The sequence below is a fragment of the Mustela nivalis genome (genome assembly GCF_964662115.1).
Source record: "Mustela nivalis genome assembly, chromosome: 15".
Classification (NCBI taxonomy): domain Eukaryota; kingdom Metazoa; phylum Chordata; class Mammalia; order Carnivora; family Mustelidae; genus Mustela; species Mustela nivalis.
In genome coordinates, this window is record NC_139034.1 from 4,311,011 (window position 1) to 4,324,836 (window position 13,826).

At 36.7% G+C, this 13,826-nt stretch overlaps 1 protein-coding gene across 7 annotated transcripts in view; it reads left to right on the top strand.

Moving 5' to 3' along the window:
* IFT88 (intraflagellar transport 88) overlaps nucleotides 1-13,826 on the top strand; it is a 150,560-nt gene that overhangs the window by 88,225 nt on the left and 48,509 nt on the right. For all 7 annotated transcript variants that reach the window (XM_082701683.1, XM_082701677.1, XM_082701682.1 and 4 more), the window contains 2 exons: nucleotides 680-830; nucleotides 1,321-1,436. In XM_082701683.1, coding sequence (XP_082557809.1) covers nucleotides 680-830; nucleotides 1,321-1,436 — 267 coding nt within the window. The remainder of the gene's footprint in view (nucleotides 1-679; nucleotides 831-1,320; nucleotides 1,437-13,826) is intronic.

Below are 13,826 nucleotides of genomic sequence, written 5' to 3' on the forward strand. Positions count from 1 at the left end.
TGGGAAGTCTGCTTCTTCCTCTCCCTCTGCCTCTTCCCCTGCTCGTTCTCTCTCTCTGTCTCTCTTTCCCTCTCAAATAAATAAAATCTTAAAAAAAAAAAAAACCAGAAGATTCTTCTTTTTAAGTAAAATTTTGGGTTGGAACATTTTCATTTCACTAAAACAGTTAATATAAAAATAGTCAATAAGTATTGGTGGGAATAAATTATTTCAGTGTATGCAGAGGATTTACTAGGCACAAAAACTCAAAAAAAAGAAATTCCTATTTGGGGTTTATAATATAATTAGGGAAAACTCACAGGGAAACTCTGCCCTTGATAGATGCAGACATACTAAGAGAGGTAGAATAATTTGAACACAACTTGCAGGCATTTTTATTAAGGACAAATTTTGGATAGTGCTTTGGATAAAAGAGTAAACTGTTAATTCTGCTAGAGATCTGGGAGTTGATTTTAGTCGATAGTAATGAAGCAAAAGGAAAAACAAAAAGGTATATATGAACATGAGTGTACAGTGCTCCATTTTTCATCCCCATCCTTAAAGAAATTCAGAGTTACCAGTATGAAATAGCACATTACTATAGGCTAAGAAATATGTTTATTGTAATGTTGTTTTTAGGTTTCCTTATTGATCAATGAATTTAGAAAAATTGTATTATCCTTAACTAAAATTTTCCAAGATATGAATTAATGGAAGATCCCAATCAAGCTATTGAATGGTTAATGCAGCTCATCAGTGTTGTTCCAACTGACTCTAGAGCTTTGTCTAAACTAGGAGAATTATATGATAGTGAAGGGGATAAATCCCAAGCATTTCAATATTACTATGAGGTGGGTATAATCTTACTTTCCTTCTACTTCTTAACTTTTTACAAATTGTTATAAAACAGTCAGCAGTCCTTTTCATCTTTAAAATTTAGAAGTGCTTGCCAGTTTAAAAGGAAGAGTGATTTAAAATAAAATAAAGCACTTGTGGAATATAAAGCTAGCTCTTTATTAATTTAATAAGAAAATTAAAGGTAAAAACTGTTCCATTGAAGCATTATTTTCATCTCTTTTTTAATTCTATTACTTACTTGACTCAGATCATCTGTCAGTACATCAAAAAGCTATTGATAGGTAATTTAAAAATATATCAAACAAATATTAAGTTTTCTAAATCTTGTAGTTTCAAAACTTAGAAAGTACTTATGACAGCTCATACTTTTTTACTAAGAAACTTCACATTGGATAAATTAATCCATTTATTAGGTAAAATGTTGAGATGTAAATTATACGTTGTCACTGATGTTATATTCTCACATTCCATATTTTTTTCCAGTCATACAGGTATTTCCCCTCTAACATTGAAGTCATTGAGTGGCTTGGAGCCTATTACATTGACACCCAGTTTTGTGAAAAAGCCATTCAATACTTTGAAAGAGCTTCTCTTATACAGTAAGTAACTATACTGATTTCATGTTTACTAAAATGCCTTGTATTGGGATGTGATTTTATCCCTAAAATTAGAATCTGATAAACATATTACAAATATTATATAAGCAAATATTAATGAACATATTATTTCCATTTTGTTGAATGATATTCCATTTTACTTGGTCTTTATTATGATAAGTATATTATTCCTTTATGCAAAAATTTAAAAAATACTTCCTTAAGGTCCTTTTCATTATGTATTTTTGTATTCATACTCAGCAAGTAAGTATTATTTCATTATCAATTAAAAAATGATTGACTTGGTCCTAAGACGAGGTTTCATTTCTGAAAGAGTCCTAATAGAAGTAAGTTGTGCTGGTTTCAACGTGTAATCAATTTACATTGTATACTAAATATTTAAAAGCTGTCTTTAAGTTCATATCCCAATGTTTTGTACATACCTGATTCAAAAATAATTGAAAAATTCTGGTCTGTTTTGTTTTTGGCCAAATTGAATTTTAGCATTAAATGTGACTTTGAATCATTTGAATGATAAAGAAATGGTTAATAATTTGATTGCTATCTGTGTGGGGTTTGTGTTAGGCAATTTTTGGGTTTTTTAAATTTTTAAATTTAAATTTAGTTAATTAACATATAATGTATTACTGGTTTCAGAGGTAGAGTTCACTGATTTGCCAGTCTTATATAAAACCCAGTTCTCATTAATCACAAGCCCTCCTTAATGTCCATCACCCTCATGTTACCCCATGCCCTCACCTCCTCCCCTCAAGCAGCCCTCAGTTTGTTTCCTATGATTAAAAGTCTGTTATGGTTTGTCTCCCTCTCTGACTTCATATTGTTTTATTTTTTCCTCTCTTCCGCTATGATCCCCTGTTTTGTTTCTTAAATTTCTCATACCAGTGAGATCATATGATAATTGTTTTTCTCTGATTGGCTTATTTCACTTAGCATGATACATTGTAGTTCTATCCATGTTGCTGTAAATGGCATGATCTCATTTTTTTGATGACTGAGTATTATTCATATATATATATATGTATATATATGCCACACCTCCTTTATCCATTCATCTGTCAATGGACACCTACGCTCTTTTCATAGTTTGGCTGTTGTGGACATTGCTGCTATGAACATTGCAGTGCAGGTGCCCCTTTGGATCACTACATTTGTATCTTTGGGGTAAATACCAGTAGTGCAATTGATAGATCATAGGGTAGCTCTCTTTTCAACTTTTTGAGGAACCTTCAGACTGTTTTCCAGAATGGTTGCACCAGCATTCCCACCAACAGTGTAAGAGGGCTCCCCTTTCTCCACATCCTCCCCAATATTTGCTGTTCCCTGTCTTGTTAATTTTAGCCATTCTTACTGGTGTGAGGTGGGATCTCATTGTGGTTTTAATTTGTATTTTCCTGATCCAGGTGATGTTGAGCATTTTTCATGTGTCTATTAGTCATTTGAATGTCTTTTTTGAAGAAATGTCTGTTCATGTCTTCTGCCCATTTCTTGGCTGGGCTTTTGTTTTTTGGGTGTTGAGTTTGATAAGTTCTTTATAGATTATGGATACCAGCCCTCTATCTGATACGCCATTTGCAGATATCTTCTCCCATTCCACAGGTTGCCTTTTAGTTTTGTTGACTGTTTTCTTTGCTGTGCAAAAGCTTTTTATCCTGATGAAGTCCCAATAGTTCATTTGTTTTTTGTTTCTTTGACCTTTGGAGACATGTCTAGCAAGAAATTGCTACAGCCCAGGTCAGAGAGTTTCTGCCTGTGTTCTCCTCTAGGAATTTGAGGGTTTCCTATCTCACATTTAGGTCTTTTTCCATTTTGAGTCTATTTTTGTCTGTGGTGTAAGGAAATGGTCTGGTTTCATTCTTCTGCATGTGGCTGTCCAATTTTCCCAACACCATTTGTTGAAGAGACTGTCTTCCATTGGACATTCTTTCCTGCTTTGTCAAAGATTAGTTTCCTGCTTTATCAAAGATAGAGTTGAGGGTCTGTTTCTGGGCTCTCTATTTCTGTTCCATTGATCTATGTGTCTGTTTTTAGGCCAGTACCATAGTTTCTTGATGACTACAGCTTTGCAATAGAGCTTGAAGTCTGGCATTGTGATACCACCAGCTTTGGTTTTCTTTTTCCACATTCCTCTGGCTATTTGAGTCTTTTCTGGTTCCGTACAAATTTTAGGATTATTTGTTCCAACTCTGTGAAAAAAAGTTGATGGTATTTTGATAGGGATTGCACTGAATATGTAGATTGCTCTAGGTATCATAAACATTTTAACAATATTTGTTCTCCCATTCATGAACATGGAACATTTTTACATTTCTTTGTGTTTCCTCAATTTTTTTCATGAGTGTTCTATAGTTTTCTGAGTACAGATCCTTTGCCTCCTTGGTTAGGTTTATTCTTACATATATTTTATTTTGGGGGGCAATTGTAAATGGGATTGACTCCTTAAATTTTCTTTCTTCTCTCTCATTGTTAGTGTATAGAAATGCACCTGATTCCTGTGCATTGATTTTTATATCCTGCCACTCTGCTGAATTCCTGTATGAGTTCTAGAAGTTTTGGGGTGGAGTCTTTGGGTCTTCCACATAGAGTATCATGTCATCTGCAAAGAGTGAGAGTTTGACTTCTTCTTTGTTGATTCAGATGCCTTTTATTTCTTTTAATTGTCTGGTTGCTGAGGCTAGGACTTCTGATACTGTGTTGAACAGCAGTGGTGATAGTGAACATCCCTGCCATGTTCCTGACCTTAGGGGAAAAGCTCTCAGTTTTTCCCCATTGAGAATGAGCTGTGGGCTCTTCATATATGATATGATTTTGATATTGAGGTATGTTCCCTCTTTCCCTACATTGTGTAGAGTTTTAATCAAGAAAGAATGCTATATTTTGTCAAATGCTTTTTCTGCATAAACTGAGAAGATCGTATGGTTCTTGTCCTTTCTTTTATTTATGTAGTGTATCACTTGATTGATTTGTGGCTATTGAACCACCCTTGCAGACCAGGAATAAATCCCACTTGGTGATGGCAAATAATCCTTTTAATGTACTGTTGGATCTTATTGGCTAGTATTTTGGTAAGAATCTTTGCATCCATGTTCATCAGGGATATTGGTCTGTAATTCTTTTTGGTGGGGTCTTCTTTTTGTTTTGGATCAGGATAATGCTGGCCTCATAGAACAAGTTTGGAAGTTTTCTTCCATTTCTGTTTTTTGAAACAGCTTCAGAAGAATAGGTATTAATTCCTCTTTAAATGTTTGGAAGAAATCCCCTGGGAAGCCATCCAGCCCCAGACTCTTGTTTATTGGGAGATTTTTGATGACTGCTTCAATTTCCTTACTGGTTATGGGTTTGTTCAGGTTTTCTGTTTCTTCCTGGTTCAGTTTTGGTAGTTCATATGTCTCTAAGAGTGCATCCCTTTCTTCTTGATTATCTAATTTGCTGGCATATAGTTGTTCATAAGTTCTTATAATTGTTTGTGTTTCTTTGGTTTGGTTTTGATCTCTCGTTCATTCATTATTTTATTAATTTGGGTCTTTTTTCTTTTTGAAAAAGTCTGGCCTGGAATTTATCAAAACTGGTTTATTAAGTCTTTCAAAGAATCAGCTCCTAGTTTCATTGATCTGTTCTACTGTTTTTTGGTTTCTGTTTCATTGATTTCTGCTCTGATCTTTATTATTTCTCTTCTCGTACTGGATTTAGGCTTTCTTTGCTATTCTTTCTGCAGCTCCTGTAGGTGCAAGGTTAGGTTGTGTATTTGAGATGTTTCTTTTGTTTCTTGATAAAGACTTGTATTGCTTTCCTCTTAGGACCACCTTTGCTGTATCCCAAAGATTTTGAACAGTGTGTTTTCATTTTCATTTGTTTCCATGAATTTTTAAAATTCTTCTTTAATTTCCTGGTTGACCTATTCATTCTTCAGTAGGATGCTCTTTAGCCTCCTACTAAAGTAGGAGTTCTTTCCAACTTTCCTTCTGTGATTGAGTTTAAGTTTCAAAGCATTTATGGTTTAAAAATATGCAGGGAATGATCCCAGTTTTTTGGTACCAGTTGAGACCTGATTTGTGACCCAGGATGTGATCTATTCTGGAGAATATTTCATGTGCACCCGAGAAGAATGTGTATTCTGTTGCTTTTGGATGGAATGTTCTGAATATACTTGTGAAGTCCATCTGGTCCAGTGTGTTGTTCGAAGCCTTTGTTTCCTTGTTGATCTTCTGCTTAGATGATCTGTCCATTGCAGTGAGTAGGGTGTTAAAGTCCCCTCCTATTATTATCGATATATTTCTTGAATTTTATTATTAATTGGCTTATATAATTGGCTGTTCCCATCTTAGGGGCATAAATATTTATAATTGTTAGGTCTTCCTGTTGGAGAGACCCTTTAATTATGATGTAGTGTCCTTCCTCATCTCTTATTACAGTCTGGTTTAAAATCTAATTTGCCTAATAAAAGGATTGACATCCCACCTTTCTTTTGATGTCCATTAGCATGACAAATGGTTTTCCATCCCTTCACTTTAAATCTGGAGGTGTTTGGGGGTCTAATATGAGTCTCTTGCAGACAGCTTATCAATGGGACTTGCTTATTTATCCAGTCTGATACCCTGTGTCCTTTGATTGGGGTCTTTAGCCCATTTCCATTCAAAGTAACTATTGAAAGATGTGAATTTAGTGCCACTGTATTACCTGTAACTTGACTGTTACTACATGTATTTGCTTTATAGGCTCTGTTCCTTTCTGGTCTGTGTTACCTTTGGGCTCTCACTTTGATTAAAGGATCCTTTTAAACATTTCTTATAGATCTGGTTTGGTGATAACACATTCTTTTAGTTTCTCTTTGTCCTGGAAGCTTTTTCTCTTGCCTATTTTGAATGAAAAATAAGGCTGCATATTTTTCTCACTTAGCATCCCAAATATATCATGCCAGTTCTTTCTGGCCTGCTAGATATCTGTGGATAGGTCTTCTGCCAATGTAATGTTTTTACCCTTGTGGGTTATGGGCCTCTTGTCCCAAGCTGCTTTCAGAATTTCTCTTTGTCTTTAAGATTTGGAAGTTTCACTATTCTGTATCATGGTATTGGCCTATTTTTACTGATTTTTGACGGGGGTTCTCTGTGCATCCTGGACTTGGATACCTGTTTCCTTTCCCAGATTAGGAAAATTGTCTGCTATAATTTGTTCCAATATACCTTCTGCACCCCTCTCTTTTTCCTCTTCTGGGATCCCGATTATTCTAATATTGTTTCACTTTATGGTATCACTTATCTCTCGAATTCTCCCCTGGTGATCCAGTAGTTGTTTATCTCTCTTTTTCTCATCTTTATTCTCCATCATTTTGTCTTCTATATCCTTAATTCTCTCTTCTTCCTCATTTATCCTAGCATCTAGAGCCTCCATTTTTATGCATCTCATTAATAGCCTTTTTGATTTAGACTTGGTTAGATTTTAGTTCTTTCATTTCTCCAGAAAGGCATTCTCTTGTATCTTATATGCTTTTGTCAAAACCAGCTGGTATCTTTATAATCATTATTCTGAACTGTAGTTCCAACATCTTACTTGTGTCCATACTGATTAGGTCCCTAGCAGTACTGCCCTTGTTTTCCTTTTTGAGGTGAGTTTTTCTGTCTTGTCATTCTTTCCAGAGACAAGTAGATGAACAAGTGATCAAAATACTAAAATGGCAACAACGACCCCACAGAAATGTACACTAAATGAATCAAAAGAAACCTGAAACTGAAAAACATCTTGAAGATTCAAAACAATTTAAAAAGATAGAAAAAAGGGTATAATCAGGCAGGTGAACAGAACAAAACAATACCCTGGATCCTGTATGTATTTTGGTCTGTTAGAAATCTAGATCACAAAATTTTAAAGAAAGAAGTTATATGTGGACAAAAGTAAAATTAAATACAATGAAAGGATAGAATGTAACTGTAAAAAATGAAAATTAAAAGACAAGAAAAAACAAAAGAGAAAAAACAACAACAACAAAAAGGTGAACAGATAAGAGCTATGTATTTTGGTCAGTTTGTTAATAGAAACAACATCTCAAAATTGTAAGGAAAGAAAAACATATATATACAAAGATAAAATTAAATACCTTGAAAGGATAGAATGTAACTGTAAATATGAAAATTAAAAAAGACTTTACAGAGCCAGAAAAAAAAAAAAACAAAGGAAGAAGAAAAAAAATGAAAGAATATGATTAGACAGATGAATAGAACAGAACCATACATTAGATTTTGGGTGTATTTTAGTCTGTTAGAAGAAATCACTAAAGAAATAAAAAAATAAAAACATATATATACAAAAATAAAATTAAATAAAATGAAGAGATAGAATATAACTGTAAAAATAAAAATTAAAAAAAAAGATTTTAAAAAGGAGTTGATAAAATAAGAAATTGGTTGAAGAAAAAGGAAAGAAAAAAAATTTAAAAATTAAACTTGAAAGACTAAATAATCTTAGGGGAAAAGCCATGAATTCTGTGTGCTGTGCTCCCCTAACACTGGAGTTATTTGCAGTTCTCATTGCTCAGTAAACTTGGTCTTGGCTGGATGTTCTTGCTGATCTTCTGGGGGAGGGGCCTGTTGCCTTGATTTTCAAGATTTTTGGCCCCAGTCGGAATTGCAGCACCTTTGCCAAGGGACCAGTATAATAATCTGCTCCAGTTTGCTCTCTGTGGCTTTTGTTCCCTCAAGGCTTTCCCCACAGCTTTAAAGGATGAGAATGAAAATGGTAGCTTTCCAATCTCTAGGCCCAGAGCCAAATCCTTGGGGCCCCACTCCTTAGTGCTTCCTCAGGGAAAAGCAGTCAATCACTCATGTCTCCCTGGTCTCCGGCCACACTCCAGGCTTATCCAGCCTATGACTGAGTGTTTCTAACTCAGGCACACAACCCCATTTCAAGTCTCCAAACCCCGAAGACTCCTGCAGCATGCTCTCATGCCACTCCTCCTAGGGGAGGAAGGGGATTCTCACCAGTCCAGCATCTTGGCTGGGCCCCTGTTTGGGAACAGTCACCTGATTATGTCATGGTTCACATGGCAACCCCAAGCTGAGCGCCCACTCATGGGCTCGCTGATTGCAGCCACCTTCCCTGCTCTAATGCCTTGGCAGCTCTGCTGCTCTCAGGCATCCACAGTCCTCCTGTGATCCTGGGGAATTCTAAGACTACACTATTCTACCTAGGGTTCTGCCCCCACTTAGCCACCTGCACTCCTTTCAGGTGGATTGTCCCTCACTGCAACACACTTCTAAAAGCACTGCTATATCACTATCCAGTAGCTGGCTTAGGAATGCTCCCTCCCCTATGGTCTGTCCTCCCATATGTCACCTCAGATTTGCTTCTCCGCACGTCCTACCTTGCAGAAAGTGGTCAATTTTCTATTTCTAGAGTTGCAGCTATTCTTTTCTTCAATCTCCAGTTGAGTTCGCAAGTGTTCAGAATGGTTTGGTAGTTATCTATCTGAATTCGTGGGACCAGATGAAGCTAAGGTCTCCTACTCCTTCACCATCTTAGACTCTTCTCCTAGGCTATTGTTTTAGAAAAGATTTTATTTATTTATTTGAGAGAAAAAGAGCATGAGTGAGGGGAGGGTCAGAGGGAGAAGCAGACCCTCTACTGAGTTGGGAGTTTGATGCAGGGCTCAGTCTTGGGACTCCCAAGATCATGACCTGAGCTGAAGGCAGACCTCTGACTGAACCACCCAGGTGCCCCTAGATAATTAATTGTTATGATGTTAGCTTCACTAGCTAACATCATAAAATTTAATCCCATTTAATCTCTTAAATCACATACATATTTTGAAAATCCTAATACTAATCACCAACATAAGGGGATAGGTTTTGTTTAATCATATGCTTGAGATTAAAGCTACATAGGTATTACACTTTTTATTACACTTAATACTAACCCTAGCCTTAGCCCATTAACTCATATAACAGCCTTCCTAATTTGAGGCTCCATCCACCACTGTTCCATCTTTGACTCCTAATTGTGAATGTTAAATGTTGACTTCATAGCCATTCTCTTACCTTGTCTAGTTCATGTTCTCTCTCTCTATGCCATCAATAGTCTAGTTTCACAGATTTAACCTCCCTAAACTTCATTGACATCTTTACCTCTTCGGCAGTTCAGCCACCTAGATCTTACCCAATTCTAATTATCACCCAGCGCATTTATGCCAATAAAAGCTCATTAATATCCACCTGTCTGAACATAAACTCTCTTCCCAACTTCCATATAACTTACTTTCCATTATGCTTTTCTTTGATAAGACCTCCAGTCTCTTGACCTTGCTTTCTCTTGCAGTTTCAGTGTCTCCTGGTTTTACTTCTGAGGCTGACTTTTACAGGCTGTTTAAATGATCACATCTGTTTCCTTTCTTGCTTACTTGGTTACTTTTTCTCTCTTGCTTTCCTGCCCAATCTGTCCCAATACATTTCAGTTCATGGGTTAATCCAACCATTTATTCCATTCTATTCTATTCATATACAGCCTTGGAAGCACTACTGGACATAAATTTACTGGACATAAATTCTGTAACTAGATGGGGTGATGTCATACAAATTTATATTTTGTAAATACTCTTCATGAGTCATAAGTGTTCCTGACTAACTGCCTTTCCTATATTCCTCACAGATCTCCTCAATCTACCTATTTTAAACTTAAATTTTCCAGGAAATAGAGAAGTCTTTTCTAGGAACTCCCTTAATATTCCCCTCTCCCTGCTTTCCTGTACATTTACTTTCTTTTTTTTTTTTTTTAAGATTTTATTTATTTATTTGGCAGAGGGAAAGATCACAAGTTAGGCAGAGAGGCAGGCAGAGAGAGGGAGAGAGAGAAGGAAACAGGCGCCCTGCTGAGCAGAGAGCCTGATGCGGGACTCGATCCCAGGACCCCAGGATCATGCCCTATGCTGAAGGCAGAGGCTTTAACCCACTGAGCCACCCAGGTGCCCCCTGTACATTTACTTTCTATTCCCACCTGTTTATTACTTGCTTCTTGCTATGTGACAGAGACATTCAGTATGAGTTTGGGCATTTATTTTCCTGAGCATTTATTTTCTGTACCATACATCTAACCTTCACTTTTTCTCCTTTTTTTATATTCTAAGTCTTTAATTGTCAGGTGATTTTTACCTCTATAATAAAAATGTAAGCTCTCTGGAGGCAGTGGAGAGGTGTTTGTTCTTGTGCCATATAGTTCTTTACATATTCCGGAGTAGTTGGCACATAGTTGAATTAAGCTACATTACCTGTCATTTGTGTTCCTTTACGGTAGAAACTCCTCACTTCGCTATATTTCCTAGATGTTTATGCTTCTTAGTAATATTTTTGGTAATTGTATTAAACCTATACTACTGGTTCCTATTTTCTTTTATCCATAAATCATGTCTTAAAACATCAAGAAATCTTAGTCATAACTGGTCCATCTAATGTAATATCATTATTAGAGAATTCTTTTGCTTTAGAAATTGTTTCTTAATATTGGTCATGATTATTATAAATATGGAATACAGCCAAGTAGACCAATGTACACATTGTAGGAGTTCTGGAGGGAGAAGAGGTAGAGAAAGAAGCAGAGAGATTCAAGAAACAGTGACTGAAACTTCCAGAATTTGAGAAAAGACATGTCTCTACAAATCCAGTATACTCAATGAATTTAAAGTAGGAAAAACCCCAGAGACTTATATCAAGACACATTATAATAAAACTGCCAAAAGACAAAGACTCTTGAAAGCAACAAGAAAAAACTTACTCATAAAATACAGTGGATCCTTGGTAACATTATCAGGAGATTTCTCAGAAATCTTGGAGGCCAAAAAAACAGTACGATGATATAAAATTCTAAAATAAATTACTATCAACCCAACAATTCTATATCTAGCAAAACAATCCTTTCAGAATGAAGGGATGGCCAGATAGTGGCAAAGTAAGAGGTCTGGGTTTGCCTCATCCTGTGAATACAGCTAGATAACTATCAAATAATCCTAAATACCCTGGAAATCAATTTGAAGACTGGCAGAACATGCTGCACAACTGAGGGTAGTGAAGAGGCCACATTGATGAAGGTAAGAAGTATAGAGATGTGGTTTAGGGAAGAAATGGATCCTGGCTGCTGTGGAGGGGAGGGAGTATAGTTGCAGAGAAGGGCAAGAAAGAAGCTCACAGGAATGCACAAGGGGAACATTTCCCCATTGCTATTGGCTTTGAAAGTTAGAGACGTTGAATTTCATGAGTTCTTGCAACCCAAGAGGCTTAAAGTCTGAAGTTTTAAGTGTCAGAGGGCTGGACTGCTCTTGGAGAGAAGGCAGGGGAACAACCCAAGGACATTCAGCATTGAAACAGAGATCTGAAGAGTACCAGAGGTACAAAATAGGGAGATTATTTACCTTCTCAGAACATGTCCCTGAAAGGCAGCATTCATGGAGAGGCCTCTCCAGGAAAAAAGGAGCTGGCCAGTGACATTTCCCTCCCTTCAATATAAGCACAGGACCTCCTGCAGGAAGCAGTATAGCACCAACACTGGTGACCTAACTTGTTTACACTAAGACCCATCCCTTGGCGATTGGGTGGAAATGCCCTTCTTTTAAATAAGGCTTACCTCAGTTCTGGCATGGCAGGCTTCTCCCCCGGAAAACCAGCACAAATCCATGCCCACACTACATCTCCCAACCAGAGTTTTACAGGGCCTCAGTTTTGGTAGAGGAGGTGACAGGTCTTATTTCACAAGTAGACTGGAACACACCTAGTTAAAATTCATGCACATTCAGGCCAGGGACCAAACACTGACCACAATAGGTAAGGAGGACCTCTGCAGATGACTAGCTTGAAGGGCAGAGCAGCCAGAGCACACGCAGCACACACTGGAGACATTTCCTGAAGAATCAGGCCCTGAGAACTACATGAAGTCTTCTTCATAAGGTCATAATGTTCAGGAGTAGGAGACATAACTGGTTTTTCTAATACGCAGAAATACACAGAGATTTAGATAAAATGAGAAGACAGAGGAATTACCCCAAATGAAAGAACAAGATAGGGCCACAGACAGAGATCTAAGTGAAACAGATACAAGTAACATACATGATGGAGAATTTAAAACAGTGATCAAAAGGATACTCACTGGACTTGAGAAAAGAATAAAAAACATCAGTGAGACCCATAACACAGAGATGAAAGAGTTAGAAAAGAATCAGAGATGAAGAGTGCTATAAATAAGAGTAGAAACATGCTTGATGCAATGAACAACAGGCTGGAAAAAGCAGAGGAACAATGTGGTGACCTGGAAGACAAAGTAATGAAAAACAGTGAACTGAACTAAAGAGAGAAAGAAGAATTATGCAAAATGAGAAGTGACCCCATCAGACATAATAGCATTCATATTATGGGAGTCCAAAGAAGAGAGAGAAAAGGGGGCAGAAATTTTATATTATATTTTATAATAGCTGAAAACTTCCCTAATATGGGGAAGGAAACATATCCAGATTCAGGAGGCACAAAAAAATCCCCATCAAAATCAACAAAAGCAGATCTACACCAAGACATATTTGAATGAAACCAGCAAAATATGGTGATAAACTATGGTGATAAAAATCTTAAAAGTGGGGAGCCTGGATGGCTCAGTGGGTTAAAGGTTCTGCCTTCGGCTCGGGTCATGATCCCAGGGTCCTGGGATTGAGCCCCGCATTGGGCTCTCTGCTCAGCAGGGAGTCTGCTTCCTCCTCTCTCTCTGCCTGCCCATCTGCCTACTTGTGATCTCTGTCAAATAAATAAATAAATAATATATATTATTTTTAATCTTAAAAGCAACAGAAGAGGACAGTTATTTATAAGGGAAAACCCATAACGCAATCAGCAGATTTTTCAGCAGAAATTCTCCAAGCCAGAGGGAGTAGAATGATGTCTTCATAGGAAAAGGAAAAATCTGCAACCAAGTACTCTATCTAGCAAGGCTGACATTCAAAGTAGAAGGAGAAATAGTTTCACAGACAAAACTTAAAGAAGTTCATGACCATTAAACCAGTCCTGCAAGAAATACTAAAGGGGACTCTATGAATGGAAAAGAAAGACTAAAAGTAACAGTATGAAAGTAGGAAACACAAAAGCAGTAAAAATGAATATTTCTACAAGAAATCAGTCAAAGAACTCACAAAAGAGAAGGATATAAACTATGACACCATATACCTAAAACATGGGGAGGAGACATGTAAAGAATGGATTGAAAGTTAAACAACCATCAGCTTCATATAGAATACTATATGCAGAAGATGCTGTATACATCTAATGGTAACCACAAATCAAAACTACTAAGTATGTAAAGAATAAAGAGAAATAAATCTAAATATATTACTAAAGAAAATCAGCAAACCATGAAAGAAAG